General features: G+C 46.7%; 3 protein-coding genes across 3 annotated transcripts; 2 read left to right on the forward strand and 1 right to left on the reverse strand.

Moving 5' to 3' along the window:
- Positions 1-7961: 7961 nt before the first annotated feature.
- Positions 7962-10052, forward strand: SAP18 (Sin3A associated protein 18). The gene is made up of 4 exons (XM_065730087.1): positions 7962-8068; positions 8190-8299; positions 9338-9460; positions 9896-10052. The coding sequence occupies exons 1-4, from the start codon at positions 7997-7999 to the stop codon at positions 10050-10052; spliced, it is 462 nt and encodes a 153-aa protein (XP_065586159.1). The 5' UTR covers positions 7962-7996.
- Positions 10053-14291: 4239 nt separating this feature from the next.
- On the reverse strand, positions 14292-21544 carry SKA3 (spindle and kinetochore associated complex subunit 3). Its single transcript, XM_065730088.1, has 9 exons — positions 21442-21544; positions 21076-21140; positions 20186-20351; positions 19471-19891; positions 17878-17978; positions 16895-17079; positions 16139-16348; positions 15841-15959; positions 14292-14521 (listed from the first exon to the last, which is right to left on the reverse strand). Exons 1-9 carry the CDS (start codon positions 21542-21544, stop codon positions 14470-14472), a joined length of 1422 nt encoding a protein of 473 aa, XP_065586160.1. The 3' UTR covers positions 14292-14469.
- A 294-nt stretch (positions 21545-21838) lies between these two features.
- MRPL57 (mitochondrial ribosomal protein L57) lies at positions 21839-22179 on the forward strand. The gene has a single exon (XM_065730354.1). The coding sequence runs from the start codon at positions 21868-21870 to the stop codon at positions 22177-22179; it is 312 nt and encodes a 103-aa protein (XP_065586426.1). The 5' UTR covers positions 21839-21867.
- Positions 22180-24975: the final 2796 nt, after the last annotated feature.

The following is a 24975-nucleotide window of genomic DNA, read 5'->3' on the forward strand; positions in this document are numbered from 1 at the left end:
TTATGGAATCGGAGAGGAAGCAGTGGGATTGCTGCTTGGGCACTACAGAGCATGACAGAAGCAGGCGGTGCTTTGAAACTGATCCTGAAGACATTCAGCAGCGATTCTGTGGTGCCCAGGTTACTGTAGGCTGACATTACTGTGCTTTGGGGTCCTGCTTCTAAGTTCTAATAATCCTTTGCAGCCTGGCTCAGCCCTTTTGGGCATCAGCCTTCTCTTCTCTCTAGTGCTGAGCTCTGCTCTGTGTGACAGCGACAGGGCCCGAGGGAACGGCATGGAGCTGTGTCAGGGGAGGGGCAGCTGGGGGTTAGGGACAGTGCTGCACCACAGGGCGGTGGGCATGGAGCAGGATGCACAGGGCAGGGGGCACGGCCCCGAGTGCCGGAGCTCAGGGAGCGTTTGGACAGCGCTCTGACACACAGTTAGGATTTCAGGTGTTCCTGTGTGGAGCCAGGGGCTGGATTCAGTGATCCGTATGGGTCCCTTCCAATTTGGGATATCCTGTGATCTCCAGTGCCATCATCTCCTCAGCACGGCTCTCTGACCAGTGGGGACAGCTTGGTGAACCCTGCGACCCCGCACTACTGCCAGAAAGTCTCGCATCATCCCCAGCCTTAGTCACATGAAACCACAGCCTGACAGCAGGCAGTTTCCTCACACCTAAATTAAATTAGCTGTGTTCTCCTATTTCATTTCTTAGCACAATCTTCCACTCTGAAGGGAAGGCTAGCAATTTTTCTTGAAAACTCACATTGTTTTGTTAGCAAATAAACTGATGTTTGACACAACATCCGCCACGTCTGCCAGACCGGCAGGGTTTTCTTTCTTTTCCCTGGCTCTTTTCCTCCTTCTTTTTTTTTCCTTCCAGTATTATTTTCTTAATTTAGTCTGAACCTTTCTTTAACAGCAAGTCAGTGATTTGCTTTGGGTGAAACAATTTGCACACTAGATTTATTGTCTTCCTGCTTGGATGTCCATCTTGTAATGCCTACTGCATAGAAACCCATCCAAGTTCCTTTCTTTCTGTTTTCCTCTTTACTTTAAGCTTTGTATTTTGAAGGAAGTTGATCAAACTGAGCATTCTTGTGAACTTGAGCTTGGTTGCCAAGAATGTACGTGATTCATCCCCCTGCAAGGAAAAGTGCTGGCAATAAAATGTTCCCCATTGCCCCTCTTATTTTACATGCAAAATACTGTTAGCACTCAAAACAAGCAAATCTTGTTACTCAGAACACAGTGTTACGCGATTAATTGCACGACAACTAGGATTCTTAAAATACTTTCAGGCTCTATTCTTAGAAGAAGGAAATATCACCAGCAGAGGCCTTGAAGCTGATGAGGTGTGAACTGGGAGTGCTAGTGAAGCGCAGTGAAAACTTACCTTGTCTCGTGTCCTTCACATTGTTACCTTGCCCTCAGCAGGACCCAATTCCAGCAGTTTTTCCCTCACACTTTGTGTTACAGCTATTTTAAGAACCCTTCAGGGAAACAGAAAATAATTTCGGGGAGGGAAACTGTGCTATTCGCTTTAATGAGGGCAGTTCAGGAACTGAACAATCTGTTCAGCAAGGGCAGTTTTCCATCCCAGTTTTTCCCTACGATCATGCTGGTGTGACAGGACCACATTTTGGCTTTGTGGGCTCCCAGGGCAGTTCCCACAGCTGTGGTTCGTGGACCCTGCTCTGCTGTGTGCCCCAGCAAGAGATTTCACATCTGCTGAGCAGAGAGTGGCACATACCTCCCTACAAGCTCAGTATCAAAAAGAGCTGTAAGATAGAAGGGGACAGACTTCAGCAGGGTGTGTTGGGATAGGACAAGGGGGAGAGATTTGAAACTAAAAGAGAGATTTAAACTGTATGTAAGGAAGAAGTTTTTTACAGTAAGGGCAGTGAGGCACTGGAAAAGTTTGACCAGAGATGCAGTGGATGTCCTATTCCTGGAGACATTCAAGGTCAGGCTGGACAGGGCTCTGAGCGCCTCATTGAGCTGTTTGTTGCTGGGGAGTTGGACTAGATGATCCTTAAAGGTTCCTTCCAACTCAAATGATTCTATGACCCTGTGATTCAATGGCTGGAATCGTGGGATTGCAGTCCCAGCAGGGAACAAGGACTCATTCAAGCTGCTTGAAGCAAACATGTAATCTGCAATTCAGCTGTCAGCATCCTGTGTGTGTGCTGAGGAAGGAGCTGTGCAATTCACACCCGTGGAGAGCAGAAAGAGGATAGATATCAGTGCCCCCAGAAGCAGGTGCATGGCCCATTCTCAGTGGCTTTCTGTAGCTGAGCCCAGAAAAACTACCAACGTATGAAGTGCTCAAAGAAAGTGGGATGACAAAGCTTTCACCTCAATCAAGGTATCCCTGGGTCCAAGATGGAGCAAGAACCTGTCCATGACTGACCAGAGAGCTCATCTGAAGTGTGAACACCAAATGAAAAGTATGTCATGTCTTCATCTGACAAATCGTTTCCATCCCTTGGCTGCAGATCAAAAACAAACTGCAAGGTATATTAACACCAACACAGAAATCTTCCTGCATCATAGGTTCATAGGTTCATTAGGTTGGAAAGGACCTACAAGATCATCTAGTCCAACCATCCTCCTATCACCATCCCTACCCACTGAACTACTAAATCAAATCCCTTAGCACCTCATCTAAACGCTTCTTGAACAGCACTAGGGATGGTGCCTCAACCACCTCCCTAGGCAGGCCATTCCAGTGCCTGACCACTCTTTCAGAGAAAAAATGTTTCCTCAGGTCTAATCTAAATCTTCCCCGGCGCAACTTGTGGCCATTCCCTCTCGTCCTGTCATTATTTATAAGGGAGAAGAGGCCCACCCCCTCCTCACCACAACCCCCCTTCAGGAAGTGGTAGAGTGCAAAAAGGTCTCCTTTGAGCCTCCTCTTCTCCAGACTAAACAATCCCAGCTCCCTCAGCCGCTCCTCATAAGACTTGTGCTCCAGACTCCTCACCAGTTTTGTTGCCCTTCTCTGAACACGCTCCAGGGCCTCAATGTCCTTCTTGTAGTGAGGGGCCCAAAACTGAACACAGTACTCGAGGTTGCGGCCGTACCAGAGCTGAGTACAGGGGGATGATCACCTCCCTGCTCCTGCTGGCTACACTATTTCTAATACAGGCCAGGATGCTGTTGGCCTTCTTGGCCACCTGGGCACACTGCCGGCTCATGTTGAGCCGAGCATCAACCAACACCCCCAGGTCCTTTTCCTCTCTACATTCTTCAAGCCATTCTGCCCCAAGCCTATAGCATTGCATGGGGTTATTGTGGCCAAAGTGCAGGACCCGGCACTTGGTCTTATTGAACCTCATCCCATTGAGCTCAGCCCAGCTGTTCAGCCTATCCAAATCCCTCTGAAGGGCCTCCCTACCCTCAGGCAGTTTGACACATCCTCCCAGCTTTGTGTCATCTGCAAACTTACTGAGCATACACTCAATTCCCTCGTATAGGTCATCAATAAAGATATTAAACAAGATGGGCCCCAAAACTGACCCTTGGGGGACACCACTCGTTACAGGACGCCAGCTGGACTTAACTCCATTAACCACTACCCTCTGGGCACGGCCCTCCAGCCAGTTCTCCACCCAGAGAAGAGTGAACCTGTCCACACCACGGGCTGCCAGTTTCCTTAGGAGAATACTGTGGGAGACCGTGTCAAAGGCCTTGCTGAAGTGCAAGCCCAATCATTTGCAGCCCAAGATGGATCAACACTCGTGAATTTCTCATTCTGACAGGTCTTCATGCTTTCTAATCAGAAACCAATTCAAATCGTCGACAGTTTATCATATCAGCTTTGGACTTGGCCAAAATCCCTTCCAAATCTCCCTCCTGTTCCCAGCTGAAGCATGCTTGCCCAAAGCTCCACACCGCTCCAGAAGAAGGGAGACCAAGTTTGAAACAAGCAATCAGCAGCAGAGCTGCTGCACTTTAACAGCATTTGGCATCTGCCTTGTACACCAGAACTGGAATGCAAGAATTTAGCAATAACTGTGCCCTGTGTTCTTAGTATTTTCAAAACATCACACTTAGCTAATTGTTCAGCGCCAGCAGTACAACTTTCACAATTCTTGTATGTAAGAGTTTCACCTTCTTTCACTTGTGGTCATTCTCTTCTATTATTTGTTTTGTTAAGAATTCTGATGCCTTTGAAGGGCTGCACTGAGTGGTAACAACCTTTTAAATAACCTGAACACTGCATTAAGTTGTGTACAGGCTGGGAATTAGAACGCCTTTGCATCTCATACACAAACAAAGCACCAGAGCATATTCTACCATTTCATCATACACAAATCTAATCTAAGAGGGGCAGAGAGCCATTCACTTGCCCTTCTATGTTTTATATAGATGGATTTGACTCATCATTACAGGAACAAAGCATAAAGCTGACTGCAAACTACTGCCATTGGAGCTCTTTCTTAGCAATACACATCTTTATAAATAGTTTTTTCTTTCTTCATTTGCAAGAATTTCTCCCAGCACTTCAGTGAGGTGCTGTTCCGGGGGAATGCTGTTCGTTCACATACATCTTGTGGATGCTCAGTGCAGTGGGAGGTGTTCTGGTCCGTCACACAGAACGTCACGTTGTGCAGCGCACTGTCGGAAGGCGTGAGCTCTGTGCAGATGTCGCTTTCTGGTGCCAGCTGCTCCAGTGGGGCTGAGTGAGTGGGGCTAAGGCAGCCCCTTTCAACTGAAATGCAATATACTCACAGGTCTGAAGTGCTCAGAGTTCCCTGTTCTCATCATCTGTTACAACTTTCATAGTAGCTGTGAGGTTTACTTTCTCCATAGATCTTCAAGGCCCATCTGTACCACTCCTTTTTGTATTTTTCCAAGGACACTTTCCATTCATTTTAATCTTCCCTTTTGTGCCTACAAAGTTTTAAGTAACACAACACCAGCTTGCTTCTTTTGTTTTCTCCCTTTCAATCATGACCTTCCTACAGCACTTGTTTCATTGGTGAGGAGGCTACATGAGAACAGCGCTCCTCCCTGCTCAGCAGCGATGTTTGCCCACTCCTGTGCCCCAATGAGGAGTCAACTCCTGAGGCACCGACAGGTGATCTCATTCATACCTTTCTGAGATGCCCCAGTAAACAATTAAAGTTCACTATTTACATAAGCACTTCAATGGGAATGTGCATTAACAATTCTTAAAGCAGCAATTCACACTTCTGAAACCACTTGTTTCAGTTCTCCAGGCATTCATGTCTGAAAATGTTTGATTCAGAAATTTGGCCATCTCTTTCCAGCAACGAAGGCCAGAGACTCGCTCGTATATCGTGTCTCAGCCCAGCTCACAATCTCAGCTAAAAGCTTTCATTTCCTTGCAGTGTGTACCTGGGCAGGCTTGCACAGAACGCACACCCCTGAGAAGCAAGGGGCATCCCTCATCACTCCTAAGAAAAGACAAAGAGTGGGTGAAGCAGTGGACCATCTCACTGCCAGCAGTGGGTCAGACCCTGCTGTATTCCTGTTCTCCTCTCCCTCTCCCCATCGCACCGAGGCACGCAGTTCCACCTCTCATCTTGCACCAGGTCTAGCAGCCATGGGACCTACTCAGAACATGCCAACTGCAATACGGTGACATAAAACTAGCTCCCAGCTGGATAGCTTTCCCCTAAATTGGGGAATTTAACTTGTCCTTGGAAGCAGCTAACGAGGGACACACGTGGCAGAAAGGAGGGAAGAAATCCCATGACTGAGGGTAAGGTCAGGCAACAGGGAGCTGCCAGACTAACCCAGGTATGAGCTGGACCTCAGCCTCACCTGGTGGGAGCCCTTCACGGAGCGCTGCTGAGCCACACTGCTGTCTCCAGCACAGCCTGCATTCTGCACGCCAGCCCATGGAGCTCATAATTGCATTTTCATTTGCAGATAATTTCCAACTTTCTTTTCCAAATGCTTAAGAATCTGAAATTTTAGACAAATAAATGGTGATCATTAGTACAGTTCACAAATAATAAGTTGTCATGCTAGAATTTTCTTAAATGCAAACATATGAGGTCATTTTTCACATAAATCAAGCATTCAAAAACTTCTAACAGAAGGAACTGCTTAGATTCATAACAGAACTGTGCTTTATTTGTTACAGCTGTTCTTTTATGATACCTGATCCGAGACATAAATCCCTTTGTTTTGAAAATGGTGGTTCACATATTGAGCCCAAAGCATATATTAAGAGGGCAGATATAATTAATTTTAGCACTGTAATAAACTGTATCGTTGCCTGGGAAATCAAATCCTACAAATGGTGGCAAGGCTGAGTCATTCCCTTTGATAATAAAATGATGAGATGTTATAACTTAATTCAGATCAGAAACTGCACGATACGCAGGCAACCGCAGAAGGAAGTTAATGAAAGCTGAGGGTGAACTCCAAGAGGCTGCTGGTTCTCTTGCCCAGTATTAGGAATGCCATAAATCAATCGCTGTTGGTTATATTAGAGGTGAACTGCAAGATGATTTTTTTTAGGTTTGGACTCACAACCCTTCTTCTTCTTTGCGATGGATACAACAAATACTTTTTTTTCTTCTTCTCCTCTCCTACATATTCTTTTAATAAATAATTCATTGAAGTCATCTATCTACAGTGTTTGGAAAAGCGAATCTGTCACATGAGGACAGTCTGAGAGAGCTGGGACTGCTCAGCCCTGAGAGAGACAACTTGGGGATGGCATCACTGCGTGTAAGCATCTGATGACAGGGAGCAAAGACAGAGCCAGACATCTCAGTGGTGACTGCTGACAGGAGGAGATGCAACAGGCACAAACTGAGATAACAGAAATTAAATACATATATATGTAATACAGGGAGGGTGGTTGATTGCCAGCACAGGTTGCCCACGGGTTTTGGAGCCTGTGCTTGGAGACCTTCCAAACTGACCTGGATACGCCCCGAGCAACCAGCCCCTGCCCAGAGCCCAAGTTCAGAGCAGTTTCCTGCTGGGCTCCCCTCTGACCTCAGCAATTCTCAGACTTTGTTATTTGTTCATCTTGCACGTATGAACATTTGTGAACGCACACAGGGAAGATTTAGACTGGATATAAGGAAGAGGACTTTTACAATAAGGATAGTCAGGCTCTGGCACAGGCTGCCGGAGATGTGGGCGCCCCATCCCTGGGACACTCCAGGTTGGGCTGCGTGGGGCTCTGAGCAGCTGATGGAGCTGAAGGTGCCCGCGTTTACTGCAGGGGGTTGGACCACATCGCCTTTAAGGGTCCCTTCCAACTCAAACGGCTCTGATTGTATTTTTGCAGCATTTTACGGAGTTTTTACTCTTCGAGTAAGAAATTCACTATGAAATAATTTCTCTGAAAACAAACGAGCATCTCCCCATTTTGATATGATAACTCACTTTTTTAAGGTTATCACATCAGAAACACACTTCTCTCACGTCCTTATAGTATGTCAGACTTAAATTTGACCTAATGCAAGACTCTATTCTTGGAAAAGCCCAGCCCAGAAATGGAAAGCCTACGTGCTTGGTCTTTCCAACATGTAGTACCAAGGGAAGTGAAATCCTAAATTTACCCCCTTTCAATTTATTTGAATCCACCAGCAGCTGCGCTAGCTGATCGCTTCATTTGTTTACGTTGGGCACCTGGTTAAGCCCTTCTCCACACAGAACGAAGCGCCTTTTTCCAGGAAGCATCAGTAGCTTACTCGAAGCTCTTCCAAGCAATAGAAAGCACGAGCAGCAGTTTACACAATGCGTGTGCATTGTGGGGTTACTACAATGGGGTTGCTGTGAGCCCACCCCACAGCAACCCCAGCCAAACCCGGCTGAGGAGCGCAGCATTTCCCTCACATCCCGTAACGGCGCGGAACACCGCACATTCCCGCCGCCACGCACCTCAACGGGGCGCAGCCCCTCCCGCGCACCCGGCGGCGGCCGACGCGCATGCGCACACCCCCGCCTTCGCTCCGCTCTCGCGAGAGCCGCGCGCGCCGCGAAACATCCGGGCCGTTGGCTGCGGGACGACATGGCGGTGGAGTCGCGCGTTACGCAGGAGGAGATCAAAAAGGAACCGGAGAAACCGATCGACCGCGAGAAGGTGCTGGGGCCGTGCGGCTCGCGGTGCTCGTCCCGCCGGGACGGGCGGGGGAGCGGGGCGGGGTCGGCGCCGTGAGGCCCTGTGTGGGGGTGCCCTCCTCACGCCGCCCCTCCCCCCGCAGACGTGCCCGCTGCTGCTCCGCGTCTTCACCACCAACAACGGGCGGCACCACCGCATGGACGAGTTCTCCCGCGGCAACGTGCCCTCCAGCGAGCTGCAGATCTACACGTGGTGAGCGCCGCACTACGGCTGCGTGCGACGCGGGTACCGCCTCCGTCCTTACAGCGCTCTGTCGGCGCTCCGTTCCCGGTGCCTGAGCTCCTGCCAGCAGCACCGCTCCTCCTCCTGAGCGGTACCCGCAGCCCTCGGGCGTCGGTCCGGGGCAGAGCCTGCGCAGCGTGAAGCGGTTCTGTGTGAGCGGGTTGGAGGGCTGCAGCACTGCTGGCAGAAATCCTATAGTCTGCTGTGAATGCGTTCATTCCGTTCACAGCGTCGTGCGGAGTATTTGTGGGAGTGAACTGTACTGCTTTTTAAACGCTGTTTTTCCTTCCCTTCTGTTTGAACTATCATGCATGCATCACTGTGTGGTTGAATAAACCCCCTGTTGTCCCTGACAGCACGCGGCTCTGATGTACTTCTCCGTGTGTTTATGAACTCAGTGCAGGCTGCTGATGATGTCTGAGCCATCCACAGAAGTCAGAGCTGGCATTGTCAGGCAGCGGTGGCACAGAGCTCAGTCAGCATGCGCTGTGGTCCTCAGAGCCGTGGTCCTTTTGTTTGTCGAGTTCTGAAGTTAGTTTTGGCCCTGTTCTGGTGGAAGGGCAGAGAGGAGTGCCATCCCTTAGGGCAGAAGTGGAGGTACTGGTGGAGGACTGCTCGCGATTATTTGTTTTGCTTTTATTCCTATGCTGCCTCTAAGAAACCATTTTAAAATGAATGCAAACTTAAATAAGGAAACGTAAATTGTGTAAATGTATTAAGAAATGCATTATAAGAAGGTCACTCTCCTTTGAGAGACCTGGAAGTGCAGATGTTGATCAGTGTCTGTTGCTTAGTATGCCAGGTAGCTGTGAAATAAGTGACTCCCATATCTGAAATGTGCGAAGCATTACTCTCGTTTGTATATTAACAGGAAGCATTCAAAGGGAAGGAAATGTTTGTTTACGCTGGTGCAAAATACCAGTTCCATCTTAAATGGGCCTTGAAAAGCTTTCTCTATTGCTGCTTTGAGAACGTGAACCACTTGGGTTTGTTTGTTTGTTTAACTAGGATGGATGCAACTCTGAAGGAGCTCACCAGTCTGGTGAAGGAGGTGTACCCAGAAGCACGGAAGAAGGGCACGCACTTCAATTTTGCAATTGTTTTTACAGATCTCAAGCGACCAGGCTACAGGTAAAGGGCTGCTCTGCTCCAGGCCAGCACAAGGTTTGAGGAGGCACAGCAGTAAAGTACTTCTCATCAACGCTGATTTTGAAGTCAAGTGTTCACAAATAAGATTTTTGAAGGGGTTGCCATTGAGAAGTCTGTTTTGATTGGTAACTGCTGTAGTTTGTGTTCCCTGTGGGCCACCAGCTAAACGTGGTGCGAGGTGGAGCTTCATTGCTGGTGATGTGAGACTGCTGTGCAGTCTGTGGGGCTTCAGCTCTGTGTGAGTAGGCAGGGGGTTCTGTCTCGTGCTCAGATGGCAGAAGAGGGCAGAAGGAAACCCTGCGGGTGCAGCTGGGAACAGCGTGGAGCGCGGCACGGCAAGGCTGCCAAGACTGATGGGGGCTGGACGTGCAAAGCCTGGGCTGTGGTAGCTAACTGCCTTCCATCTCCCACACACAGGGTGAAGGAGATCGGCAGTACCATGTCGGGCAGGAAGGGCACAGATGATTCGATGACGTTGCAGTCTCAGAAGTTCCAGATCGGGGACTACCTGGATATAGCGATCACGCCTCCCAACCGCGCGCCGCCGCCCTCGAGCCGCATGCGGCCGTACTGAGCTATTGCCGCTTCGTGCCATCATCTTCTCTGCTCATTCCTCCTTGCTGTTCTAAAGCAGGCTTTTTTTTTAATCGCCTTTGTTGCGGAGTGAGAACACCTGAAGACGAAGCTAAAGGCCAAGAATAAAAGATGCATTTTAAACTCTTTAGTTTGTTTAGAAGGAACGCTTCACCTTTAGCAGTGCCACCGCTCTTTCCTGGATCGCAGTTGGCAACGTAGGTTGGTGTGTCTGTGTTTTGGGGTCCCCGTAGAACGCAACCAGAAAGATTACAGGTGTGCTGTAGTTCTGTCTTGTGTGAAATAAAGATGGGTGTTATTCATCTTTTGAATCTGGTAGTGGCTTGGGTTTTTTGAATGCATATTTCTGCAGACAGATTGAGAAGTTGGCTTTTATTTTAAAATGCTTGGAGGGCGTTCACCCCCCTTTAAAAACAAACACCTGTTTGTATTACGTTAGCGAAGCGATGGATGGATAGCATGTCATAAAGCACAAAAAGATGAAAGAAAGGCTTTGAATTTTCTTTCCACGTTACATAATGGTGCAACAATCACCTGTCTGTCAGGGGGTTGGATTGGTGCACCCTGCTGCATCAGGAGGTGGCCGTGGTGGAGGGTAAGAGGGTTTGGATGGGGCGTGTGGGGTGCAGAGCTACTTGCTGCTACAAGTATAGTTCCTCATTAAATTATATATGCTGAGCAAGCAGGCAATGTGCAAGTTTTCCTCCCTCCTTATCAGGAAGGTGAATGCTGTCACCTCTTCCCCATAGTTGCCCTCCTCTGCTCAGTTGGTGCAGCGTTGGGCTTTATGTTGGCTGGTGTGAGGGGGCTAAATCGTGCTGGTCAGCCTCGGTGAGGTGCTTCCTGCCGAACAATGGTGGCGTGCACTGCTCCGTTTTCTTGGATTGCAGCAGGCCGTGCGTGTGGGGCCAAGGCCGAGACGCCGCGAGGTACGCTCAGATGCTGAGGCTGCGAGGTGAGCGGCAGCTCGGCCGTCCCCGCGCCTGCGCAGCTCCGGGGCCGGAGCCGTGTCCCGCCGGCCCTGCAGGGGGAGAGCTCGAGCCGCGCGCTGCCCCGGCTGTGCGGCCGTGCTTTGCGGAGGGCAAACAGCGACGTGTGGCCGAGGAACGCGGCGAGGAGCTCAGCTGCGTTTCCTGCGCGTGGAAATCACGGGACGGTGGGCTCCGCGCCTCAGCGCCGCAGCCACGGCGGTTCCCGGGTTAGGCAGCTCCACGTGTAGTTTTCCTTCCTGGGCTGACGTGTAAGGCCATCGGGTTGTTGCCCTGTTCCCGCACTCTTTTAATTAGAAAATACACTCAAGGAATTGGAGCAGTTCCCTGTGTCAGGAATCCGCTCTGCAGTCCAAGAGCGGCTGGTTTTAAGTCAGACAGCAGCCTTAAGTGTTGAGACACGTAAGTGAAAGCTGTGACTGCACTGGTAACAGCATCCCCTGAGCAGTGAGCTCCTTCAAAACTATCTCAAGTGCTGATTCCCTTCAGTCAGTCTCACAGGGGGACAAGTGATGTACAACACAGCACTGGAGAAGCTCAAAGTCTCAAAACTCCACAGCACTGAGCGATCCCGTGAGCTGAGGAAGCACGCAGTGCGCACGGCTCTGTCAGCAGGCAGGGCTGACTCGGAGGTGCAGTGAGTGTCCCTCAGCGAGGCAGTGAGCGACGTAGGGCGTTCCCTGCTCCAAGCACCGACACAGCACCGACACAGCTCTCCATCCCACAGCCGCACTGCCACCAGCGACCGCTCCTCCAGAGCTGTGTTCTCAGCAGTGACTCCAGGAGCCCCACGCCCCGCGGGGCTGCGGCAGGACGGAACGGCTCCAGCTACAAACCCAGGAAAGCAGTCCCTTACTTTGTCCTTTCTATGCTCAGTAACTCAAGCACTCTGCTCCTGCAGCTGAGGCTTCACGTGTCTCTACTCCTTCAGCACATCCCTCCTGCTGCTCCAACCTTGTTTTGCCAAGGGGAGAAATCCCTCTCCGGCCTTGACTAAAGGCTGATTTCACAGCCCTCCTCTCACTTCATCACCTTCGTTAGGTCCTGCTCCTGCACCAGGGCTGCGTGTGCTTCCAGTGACATCCTGATACTTACCAAGCTTTTTATGTGGAGCTTTTGGGAGAGGCTGGCTGCATCACTGCTGCGTTGCTGCTGTAGGTGATGATGTCTGGGGTAATCCTCTCCGTGTTAAAGAGGCAAGGACAAGGCACATGCTTTGTCACTAAACTCAGTTGCATTAGAGATGTTCCTTGCTCCGTCACCAAACTTAAGTCTTGTTTTGCAACTCTGGGCAAAAGAGGGAATGGTTGTGATGCAGAGGGAAAAAATAAGCACTATCAGCAGGTGGGCTCAGGAGGAGCGATTTCCAGTGGAGGACACAATGATAATAAAGGGCCTGGAGCACCACTCTTACGAGGAAAGGCTGACAGACCTGGGACTGTTGAGCCTTGAGGAAAGAAGGCTCAGAACCAGAGAAGTGGAGGGGTTGGAAGAGACCTCCTGCAAGGGCAGGATTTCACAAGCCACTCAGACTGGTGACAGATGCCCGTGTTCCCCTCCCAGGCAGCACCTTCCTTTCTCTGGCCTCACCCCAGGCAGTGTCTGTGCAGGTAAGCGGTGGTTTAGGCCAACACAGACGGCTTGAATAATGTCACCTTGCAGCACACCACTGCGTTCTGGCATTGGGCACGAGTGCGATCCCAGGCAGCCCCAGCAGCAACACCAGGGCATGGGAGCCCGCAGCCTGGGGAGAGGAACAGGGGGACCATGCAGCAAAGCCTGCGTTGGTTTCCAGCAACTGCCCGAGCAGCATTACAGAGCATAACCAATGGGCTTTAGCACAAAGAGTGTATATACTGCTTCCACGCTTCTGTGGAATAACGCTCATGATTTCACAGTGCAGCCACTGGATGTTGTCACTGCCCCTTCTAAATGCCACAGCCTCTGTGTTACTGTGCCATGGGGACACGAGGCAGAGGGCCAGGAGGGGCAGCTCCAGCACCAGCTGCAGATGTTGGGACACATGCAGCCACACGTACTGGAACATATGGAAAACAACTGACTTTCTGTAAAATGAAAGAACCAAGTAAAGCACTCTGCTTAATGTAAAGCACCCACGATGCTTTAAATAACCAAGGAAGCCTGGGCTGCAGCTCTCACACCCGTGACGTATAAAAACACCAATAAAAACCCATCAGAAAGCATTGGAGCGACGCTCGTCATCTGCCCAGTTGACAGCCACCTGCAAAGCGTCATTCCCTGTGAGATTTATGTTTGTATTTATCCTCAGGGAACTTATTTCCAACAAAACAAAGCATGTGCCACTTCACGGGGCTGCCTGGGCAGAACAATTTGAGGCGCTCCTTTGACAACAAATGGGATTACAGAGATAATGCTCCGTTAGCAGCCACGATTTATATACCAGAACCAAAGCAGAAAGGTGAAGAACCGTAGCAAATGAGGGAAAACCAAAGGCCATGCTTTTTTGGTTACTTCCCAGATGTCCCTAAGAACTGAAGTGCACATTGTGCTGTGCTCCATCTGCTCTGACTGCAGGCTGCTGCTAGAAGAGGTGATCCTGTGCTCACCCTTCCTGTACACATCTGATGTAGCAACCATGCAGCCAAAAGTTGAATTTGAGATTACTGATTTCCATGGGGAGGGAAACTAGAAAACAAAATGTCCTAACAAAGGCAACAAAGATGGAGAGGTCTGGAGGGCAAGATAAGCAAGCAGGTCCCTGGGTTTGTTCAGCCCAGAGGAGAGGAGGCTCCTCACAGAGGATTCTTGCCCTGCAACAGGCTATTTTGTACCCTGTTGGGCCTACGACACTCCATGACCAGCATCCAGCCCATCAAGTGGGTATCATCTGTAAAGATGCTGGAAGGAGATCCAGCCTTCACTCTGAAGGAACAGGGTGAGACGGGTAAGTGATGAATAGTTTCCCAAGCTGCCACAAAGCATCTGGGACAGAAGCTTTACTTAAAACACGGATCAGCTTTCAAAAGTAATGTAAATAGATAACACTTTTTTTAAACAGAAACTAGAACAGAAAAAATGTGACAGTGCTCAGACCAGTCAGCTGCTCCTGGTAATGCAATGTACACTCATCTCAGAAAGCACCTGTGATAGCGTGACCAAGGCTCCTCTATTTGCTATGTACCAAACAACAATCAAACGAAACAGCCAAAGTATTACATAGTACACAACTGCAGTCCCCTGTGAAGCAGTATTAAAACAACAACCAAAACCCAATCTATTTTGCCACTGATTTTAATGAAAAAATTAAACACACAACTGTTAGCTCAAGCAAGTTAATCCACATCAAGTTTTCTCCAGAAGAAAGACTGTCCTTCTGTGGGTCTCTTCTCCCAGTATTTCTTTTTTGCTTTTTGAGCTTTCTATGATTCAGTGACAAGATCCACAAACGTGAGTCCTCAGCTTGATTTCAAATGCCTGACTTGAAAAGAAACAGAATACCCTCTGCAAATGTATCCAGAAGAGTTCATGAACTCATTACCTCAGTCATATTCTGAATTAGCAGAAGACAAACTCTGAAAGCGTGCCCAACAACAATCAAAAGTCAGCTAAAATAAGAGCTTCACTCAATCAGACTCTAACTCCAGGTGCATGAAGAAACTTACTTCCCTTCAGCTCTTTCTGGATTTGTTGCAGCTATTATTCCATATACTTCTTACCCAGATAATCTGCAGTGACCCCGAGTTTAACAGATAATCAACAAGTACAGCACATTACACTGAATGAGGAATATCTACACTTGATCAATGTAAAAAAAATTCTATGTAAATCAAGTTTCTCTTAAACCCATTATTCCCTTGTTCAAAGATCACTTATGCTTATTGTAGACCAACTTCACATACTGTTCATAAGGTGGCTCTGGGTTTCAAACACTTAGCATTTGCCTGGTCTTATTTCAGCTGGGATCGAGTTAGTTTTCTTCCTCATAGCTGGTACAGTGCTCTGGTCTGAATTTAGGAGGAGAAAGAATTCTATAACGCTCCGATGTTCTCATTGTTGCTGAGCAGTGCTCACACTAAGTCAAGGTCTGTTCACTCCTTGTGCTGCCTGGCCACTGATGAGCAGTGTGCACAAGGAGCTGGGAGTGGCCAGAACCAGGACAGCTGACCCACAGCAGCAGAGGGACACCCCACATGGCACGGCTCATGCTGAGCAGTGACACTGGGGGAGCTGGCTGCCAGGGGGTGAGCAACTGCACTGGGCATCAGTCCTTCACCTCTCCTTTATCATTAAACTGCCTGCATCTCAACCCATGTGTCCTCACACGGACTCCCTGCTCCCAGCTCTCTCCCTCACCACAGCAGGGAGAGAACAGCTGTGTGGTGCTTGGCTGCCTGCCAGGGTAAGCCACAGCATGCCCAAGTGACAGTGTCATTACTTCTGTCACTTCGTGTAGGTGTCTGCAGTTCTTTACTGCCTAGATTTACCGACGCAAGCTTAAAACGTTCAGTTGATTGCCACAAAGCAAAATATACCTGAAGATAAAACAGTAAAATTATCTGTAGTTTATTTCCTTCCTTCTCCTCCCTTCATTTTTCTTAAAAACTTCCAAGGATTCGTATCAATGATATTTTGTTCTCTGCAACAGAACCAGCCAGATGCTACACCAAAAATGAGATCCTTAGTCACATCAACAAGAGCTGGAGAACAAGCAGCTGTAGGAATTTTCTAAATGCATTAAAGTCTTCCTGCCTCCTCCAAATCCAATTCCATAACCCAATTTGAGACATTTGATCATACCTGTTCTCTTTGTCACAGTAATCACCAAAATCACTTCCAAATCTTGTAGCATCTCCTTCCTTAGTGTCCACCTTCTTAGATTTAGAAGAGTCTCCTTTATGATTATACTTTGACAGAATCTACAGCAAACATGAAAAATGAGTAGAAATAACTTCAGTCCTCCGAGCAGGATGACAATGTACACATTTTCAATCAGCAGCAGAGAACTCTTTCTTTTTGAGAAACAACACCTGGTAAACAAACCCCTCAATATTTCAGTTTTGATGTGAAAACTATTCAGAAAACAAAAAGAACTAACCTGCAGTACATCATCTGGTATCCTTGTTATTTCTGGAGGTGGAGGAGTACTGAGTAAATGGTCATACTGTTTTATTTTGGGAGGAGATGGGTTTCCCAAACGTTTGAGATACTCCTCAGAACTCACAGCAGGAGGAATGCTGTCTTCTATGTTTTGTTTCTTCACTGCACAGTTTGCAGTCACCAACGTGATCTTCTCCTCTTGCTTTACCTGTTGCAGAGAAGGTATTATATGCCTTCAGTTCATTTATCTTTCTTAGGTGAAGTATTTAATAATCTGCTCTTATAAGATTACCATTAAGAGCATCTTTTACAATGATGAGGAAAATGGGTATAGGAAAAGGAGCGCAAAGTGACATTTCATACAACCACAGAACTGTCCCTTCAAGATCACTGAGCCCAACCACAGCCTAACCATACTGCCCTAACTCTAACGACCCACCCCTGCATCATGTCCCTGAGCACCACATCCAGGCAGATTTGAAACACGCTCAGGGTTGGTGACTCAGCCACCTCCCTGGAGAGCCTATTCCAGTGCCTTACAATCCTTTCTGTTAAGAAGCTTTTCCTGACACCCAACCTGAATCTCCCCTGGCACAACTCAAGGCCATTTGCCCATGTCCTGTCACCAGTGAGAAGAGACCAACCCTGCAGTGGTTTAGCCTTTAAACAAGGTTTAACCTTTCAGGAAGAACTGAATCTGAAGAACTGCTCGAAGTAGATCTGTATGAAAGCATATGTAACTGCTCTTCCCTACCATCACATCTCTTTTCAGCCACCTGGCTTCAAAATCCGGAGGTGGCGGCGTTGCTGCATGCCTGGGGAGAGGCAGATTGTCTCTTTCTGGTGACCTGGGTAATGCCACAGTGTCTGCTCGGGAGGGGATCTTCACACCAGGTGTGCAGAACACAGGTATCATTGGAGAAGCCATACAGTCAGCTGCTGAAATTAGTGGAAAACAAAAATCAATGTACTTCCACATTTTAAGCTACAGTGCTCCAGTTTAGTTTTCCAAATCGATTAGCTTGGTGTGGATTTATTTACGTATTCCAAAACACCTGTACCATTTTAGCTCACGTGTGTCATTTCAGTTGACAACACTCAGTATGAAAAAACCCAAACTGCAGAGCTCTAGCAGCAGTAAATAAGGAAAACAAAAGTAATCAATCCTGTCTTGCTACCAAATATAACTGAAAGAGCCCAACTTAAATCGGTGCTGTTTCAGTTTTCCACACACACAGAAGTCTGAATGTCTGGTACAAGACCACAAAATGGTTTTCAGACTTCTTCAAAAGAAAACATTAGAACTCCTCCCAGAGAAACTTTAGAGCTACTCTTGAAAGAGGTAAGTTACCACTTGGTTAATGTGTTTTACATCAGTTTCTTTCCCGTGCATTTAATTGCCTTTAAATAGATACGATTGATCACTCTTGGGAAAAAAAAAGAGGCTCCTATAACAGTACTGTTATCAGTAGTATGGATAAACTATACAGTTACAATAGGATGGAAGCCTCTGCACAATTCTAGATGGATATGAGTAGAACAAGCAATTATTTCTACTGAAGAGCACAGATTTCACATTGAAGCCACTAACTTTACTTTTCTGGACACTATTATGCAAATCATGACTGGACACAAATTAACTATATTTCACAAGAAACATTAAAATATCACCATGTGTTAACGCACATTATGTACAAAAAAGCATATGTACATTTACTTGACATATTTTTAACTTACCATTCTCATCTATTGCTTTTGTTTTTGGCCCAGGAGTAACTGCAGTTTCCCCAGGTGCCATTTTTGCTACATCCACTTCACGATAACCCTTTGGAGCTAAGCTGAAAAATCAAAAACTTCAATCAGCTCTCAAGTAACAAGAAGAAATCACCACTGAGAGAATACTGTTTACTCCATCACTCATCTAGCACCTGTTCATGAGTCTAAAATGATTTACTATCTCTGATTCTACTATCACGAAAACGTTCAGTCCAACCAAGGCATTACAAAGTAAGGAACACAATGCCCAGTGTCAGGTTGCAGGTGCCCCCTCCATGGAAGCACTCAAGGCCAGGCTGCATGGGGCTGTGAGCAACCTGCTCTAGAGGGAGGTGTCCCTGCCTATAGCAGGGGGTTGGGACTAGGTGATCTTAAAGGTCCCTTCCAACCCAAACCACTCTAAGCTTCTACAATCTACAACTTCTCAATAAACAGCCTAAGCTTCTAAAAGTCCACGTAAGGCAGCATATTCCAACGAGATAATCAACCCTCCACACTATGAGTCCTCTTTCCTAAAGAGAACGAGTGAATAAAAATCCCACTAAAAATTAAGGAAAAAGTACTTCTTCAAATCAGTTTTTCCTTGGTAATATTACTGATACCTGAAACCCTATGCATTTCGGTTACTGTTATATTTTCTCTTCTTCACTGTAAATCCTTCTGTGTACTGTTTGTCTTTCTCTCTCCTCATTACCTTTGGTTTCAATTCTTCTGTGTGCACACAAAACACAATTGCTTCAGAACTGAAAATCTGAACAGAAGGGAACTGAGAAGAACTCCACGCGTGCATACACACACATGTGTATATACAAATACGTCTCTGTACACAGAGAGGGAGCAAGATTAATTCTTATAAGTTTTTATATAAAATAATTAAAATTTGTGAATGTATTCATTGAGAAATTGCAGCCAGAATAAATAATGAAAATCACATTTAAAACAGCTCTCACTGAACAAAAGCATAGAAAAAAAAAAAAAAACCCAAAAAACCCCACAAACCAACCCATAGTATCAGCTTTTGAAATTGGATGCATTGCTAATACAAACCATTCAAATACTATTTAACCACTCTTTTCCAGCTGTGGAAGAAAAAGAAGCATCTGCTTGAAGATAACGGAAGAACCAACACAATGTGCTCCTACAGAGAGGTACTGAATCAAATGTTTCTTCCAGTACTGCATTCCTAATGCTTTTCAAAACTTTATATTGGTAACAAAGTCTACTGCAAACAGCACATCCACAGAATGCAAACCCTAGGCTAAATAAAGCAAAACATCACGGGATATACTTTGCATTGTCTCCTTGTAGTGGGACATCCTTATGCAGCCAGGGAAGGAGTACATGCAAGATACACCTGCTGTAAGTAGCTTGCATGGCAAAGGGTACACGAAAAGAGGAGCAGAGAGCTCAAGACAGAAGACTACCAAGCAAGCAGATAACAGATCAGCTGTTAGCAGAAAAAGAGATAGGCAACAGCAACAAGAGAAGGGTACAGCAAGAAGAAACAATGGAAAATGCCATAGAAATGAACAGAGCTTTGAGTCTTTTACTCACTTGTTTGACTGAGCAGTCTTACGAATAAGCGCCATGGTGTAATCTTCATTCATACACATGGTATGTTCACTGATGCCAAAGTGTTCCAGTTTGGGTGTTACACACTCATAGTCATCCATCTTCAGCATGCATTTGGGTGTTTTGGGCAGAACACAGGGGGCCTGTGCTTTTAGGGGAGTTTTCTGTTTTGCATTTTCTTGACTGACATTTGCTGCACGTTGTCTGTCTAATGCACCCCAGGGCCTGGAGAAAGCATATTGTGAAAGGCCAAAATCAGAAAGCTGGGGGCTCCGCAGTGGGTCTCTGGGCACTGGTGGGTTCTCAGCACAGGCAGGAAGAGGAGGAACATCATCTGCTTGTTCCCGATCAGATTTACTCTCGTCAGACGCCTTCGAATCACTGTTTGCCTCCTCTTCCTTCTCTGTTTGAAAAAAGAATTCATTTTGTCAGAAGTTTTTCTCAGAACTTCTTTAAAAAAAAGCTGTCTTTAGAACGCAGACCCAACACCTCCTGAATTTCACCTACTGGTGAATACTTCCAGAAGTAAATGAAGCTGAAAGCTTCTTCCACTAATACATTTTTAATAGAATCCCATCTACCTGCACGGCCTGGGCAGAAAGTTTTAATCTGAAATACATTCATCTCTCTCCATTTTACTGCAGAAGTAAAATGTTTGTTAAAAACTTGGAAGAAAAAAATCGCCAAGAAATATTACCTGGGGAGACTTTGATGTGTGGTTTGTAGCCGTATTTCTGGAATAGCTCTCTTATTTTTCCAAGATCCGCTGCATTTCTTTGCATCAGTATCTCACTTGCCTTCATAAAGTCACCCACTTCTTGCCTTTCAGAGTAACTCTTGTCAAGAGCAGCATTAACATCTTCCTTTAGGTAAAGGAGGGGAAGGAGAAACGTGGCAATGGGTTTTCAAATCACCACCTGGTGTTTGTTTCTAGACTTAGTGTTTCGGGAACAACTAGTGAACTCAATTCATATGAGGATAAGCAGCAAATACAGATCCTGTCTAAACCTGAAAGCCTGGCTACAGAACACCAGGAATACACAGAGCAGAAGCGCACACAAACTTATGAACAGTATGAGGACAGTTCAGTGTGGTAACTGTAACTTCCTCCAGCTGACCTCCCAAACAAAAGCACATGCTTTACTCACTTAAAAACAAAAACAAGCAAACAAGAGGTGTTTACACAATTAGTTCAGACTTTTAAATACAAAGACTGTAGATGAGAGCAGCTGATGAACTTCCAGATTATAGCTTGGTTTAGCCTTCATTTACTTGCACACATGTCCATTTCTATAGATTGCTTTGTCTACTTCTGTTAAACAAATGAACAACGTTTTTCACAAGTTTAACAGAAGGATCCCCCGTGAAGGTGTTCGTGCTAAGTGCCTGTCAGCAATGCTGATGGCAAGCTGCTATCCCAGATCTTTGGGTGCTGCCTCGAAGCCGTAATGAGGACTCAGTGGTAACTAATTAGAAAGGTCATTACGGCTGAATAACAACGCTGTGTTGTGGCTTAAGGATTAAAATACAAACATCGGTTTACAGACACTGCTTCTCTCCCAGTTTCTCACGAAGCTGAGACATTACCTTCAGAGTCCTGATTTCACAGTGTAGGTCATGCAAAACTCTTAATGGAGATTCTTCTTCATAGTCTTTGATGCGTATAGTCACATAAAAGCATTTTGAAACAATAAAAAAAAAAAGAGGTGGAGAATTAGTATTAGCATGCGGGTACACCGCGTGTTGTACTGTAATGTGATCTCTATTAGGTATGCTAGAAGTGAACAGAGGCAGGGACCCTGGGATAGGAGTCAAGAGGACGTTAAGGGAAATGCACTTGCACCGCGTACCTAAAACCGGTTAGGCAGCATTACACGTGAGCACGGCCCCCGGGGCGGGGCGGCCCGCACGGCCCCTCAGGCGCGGTGTGGGGCTGTGGGCGCCGCGTCTTACCCGCGTCCTCCCCTTGCAGCGCCCGCTCCAGCTGCTTCGCTTCCTTCTCCAACGTGACGGCCACGGAGCGCAGCTTGGCGAAGAACTCCCGCGACACATCCATCGCCCGCGGGGGCACGGGAGGCGGACGTGAAGCGGCCGCACGGCGACGGCGGCCACCGGCCGACACCGCTCTGGGAACGCGCAGCCCGCGCCGCTTTCGAACCGGCGCCTGCGCGCGCCCCGTTGGCGCCGCGAGCTCTCGCGAGAAGCGCCGCCGCCAACTCTCGCGAGAAACGCCGCCGCCATCTCGCTGGCCGCCGCAGCCGTGGGGCTCTGAGCTGGGAACCTCCTAACAGTGAGCTAAAAGGCTAGAATCCGCACGGGCCTGCTTTTCTTCCTTTTATTTATTTAATTTTTTGGGGTGTGTTTATATTTTAAGGTACAATGTTTTTAACAATGGTCCTGCTCCGAAAGAGAATTCCTGGCAAACAGTGGATTGGAAAATACAGGCGGCCAAGGGTAGTGACCACTGGCATGAAGCAGAGCATGATCCGAAGGCTGGAGATCGAGGCGGAGAACGAATACTGGCTGAGCCGCCCGTACCTGACGTGGAAAGAGGAGTACAACCACAACAGGGAAGCGAGACTGGCGAGATGGGAGGCTCTGAAAGCCCTGAAGTCATCCAAGTTCCCTGAGCATAGATACGTGAGCGACCAGCTGGACCACTTAAACGTCTCGAAGAAATGGACCTCTTGAGCAGCGGCGGATTTGTACTTGTGCTGCTGGGAGATGCGTTATTGCTCCTGCTGGGACTGCGTTGTCATGCAGTGCAGCAAAGGCAGATGGCATGTGACACTGCTGTGGTGTACAAAATCCTACATTAAAGGTAATCCTACAGAACGGTGTTTGTTTTTATTGTTGTATTAGAAGGGAGTCCTTCTGGTGGCTTCAGGAGCTTTGCATAAAACCATGTGAGTTAGCAGCTGCAGTGGTGACCTGGACTAGGTCTGTAGCTTCACCTGTTTTTGAAAGCTGGCTGTGTTAAAAAGGACTGTTTGTACTGACCATGTGGCTTCTACTTGTTTCTTTGCTGTATGAGGGGCTATTCTGTATGAATTCATGCTCGAGATAGAACGGGAACTACGTGATTTTGTACTCAGTTCATCAGGAGGATCAAGAATAGGGCTATGTATGTAAGAGGCTGCAACCAATATAAAATGTTCAGCTTTCTGGGAATAGTATCAGCATCCTCATCATAATCATAGAATCATAGGGGTTGGAAGGGACCTCTGGAGATCGAGTCCAGCCCCCCTGCCAAAGCAGGTTCCCTACACCATTTAATAAGGGCACTGTCAGTTAAGTGTTACTGCCCACACTTAAACAGAGCTTAGTTCTGACTGAGGACCACAGCTGATTCTTGTTTGAGTGGCAGCTTGATGTCTAAAGAATGCTTAGTTTGTGGCCGATAACATTTCTCCAGGACACTCATTTTTTATTTCTCCTGTCAGAACCAAGCAAGCTGGAACCACACCAGGACAAATTACACTCATTTGGCTTAGTGCAGCTCAGGTGTGAGAACTGTCTCCACCGACAGACATCCTGTTTCCCAGGTGTGCAGCACTTGCTGATCTGATGCACGTGTGCTACAGCTAAGCAATTCTCAGATTATTTCACATGCTTTTATTAAGTCAGTGTTGCATTCACCAACAGAAGTTGTGTGTCAAATACACTTAATACTTCATCACTTTCGAAAGGAGGCCTAAAATAGTACAACTTGTTATTTAAACATGGATTATACTTCTGTGAATTGTGGTCAGGTCTGAACACTGTTGTACAAAATCCTGACTGCACCTATCATCATCTGGACTGCTTATAAACGAGAACATGGAAAAGTATAAATATGAGCATACGACAATAAAGCTGATGGCAACAGGTTAAAGGACAAGAAATTAGGTACGTGCTGAGCATTTGAGTTGTCAGCTAAATAATACAAACAGAAGGGCATCTGCACGTCTCCATTAGTGCTGTGGTGCCAGCAGAAGAGGACGCCTCACGCCCAACACGTGCTTCAGTGCTACGCGTGCGCTCTTTACTTCGTGTGGCTGGGGATGGGAAGCCTTCAAAACCAATTCAAGCAATTTGGTAAATGCCATCAGACTTGGAAACAAGATTCAAGCAAACCCCCAAAATGGCGAAACACCAGTTTTAATCAGAATTAGCACTAATTACAACTTGGTTTCATTACATTTCATGAGTTATGTAATTAAGAAAAATACATATAAAAAGCTGTCTATATATACAAAATAAAGTGATAGAAATGAACATAGTATACGCGTTCAGTATTGTAACAATTTTACATGGGGCTCCTCTCTTTGGTGCTATTTGGGGAGAGTAGATCCTCTTATGTTAGATACCAGCTATTCTTTTTTCATATGAAAAACATGTTCTTGATCTGCACTTACTGGTAGTATAAATATTTTTTGGAGCCTCTTTAAATGTATACCTCAATCCTTCAATTGTGTATTATTTTAGCCAGTGTCCCTACAGAACGTAGCTATGAAGCTCAAAATGTTCCATGTTTTTTAAATTTTAAATAAATTTCATCAGTTACTGCTCCAGATCTAGGCAGATCTTTCTCATTTGTGTCAGTTGATGCATCCCTTGATAATCTGCTGCAGGCACTAATCCTGCTACAAACACTAATTTTTTTCTCCTCTTGGGGCTCTGGTGAGCTGAACTGGTCAGACTTCAAACTATAATAAATGAAGTACTTTGACTGGATACCGAATGGCACTGAACTTAGAAACTTCCAAAACCCCAAAAGATTACTTACAAGACAGAAAAGACACGCAAGATCCAATGAGGGAAGAAACGGTACCTGAGAAGCAGTGGCATCAACACTCTGTGGATGCCCAGTTTCTACACAGCGTGCTAAAAGCAGCTTGGTACCCGTACATTCCACGCTGCAAAGTGGAGGGTTAACAAAGATGTTACTGTGATTTCGAGTAAAAGTGCCAGAGCTTTATAAACCCCTGAATATCTGAAGTGGAAGTTTTCAGTCGGGGTTAGAATGCACCTGACTTGTCAGCTGTTACAGAAACCTAACATAGTCCTGCCCTCTGCCAATAAAACATGTTTGGTAAGAACAGCACTTGACAATGTGTAAACAAACCAATATTCAGGAAAAAATATCTGTCGAGGTTTGTAAAATAAAGTATTCCTTTCCATTTATGCACCTGCCTGCTTCATCTTTACAGGGAGAGCTTTATCGACTTCAGACATTTCTGAACCTTCATGGAGATAACACTGGAATCTCATTTGCATCAGGCTTCTGTCCTCACACTGGGAGTTTAAGTCATTTCGTGTTTGAGACTGTTGTGTGGATTTTTATAAAAAGAAAATAAAGCTTTAAGAAATACTGAAGCACGGCTTCTGATTGCGGCCAACATCAACTATGCTACAATCACTACAGTGCTACTCGTGGCTAGCAGTTATTTGGAGGGATTTAAAGCTTAAGCACTGTTATTTTTAGTGACAAACATAAGTATTTTC

The sequence above is a fragment of the Cyrtonyx montezumae genome, unplaced genomic scaffold (assembly GCF_038088225.1).
Source record: "Cyrtonyx montezumae isolate F1298 unplaced genomic scaffold, pur_monq_1.0 scaffold_12, whole genome shotgun sequence".
NCBI lineage: Eukaryota > Metazoa > Chordata > Aves > Galliformes > Odontophoridae > Cyrtonyx > Cyrtonyx montezumae.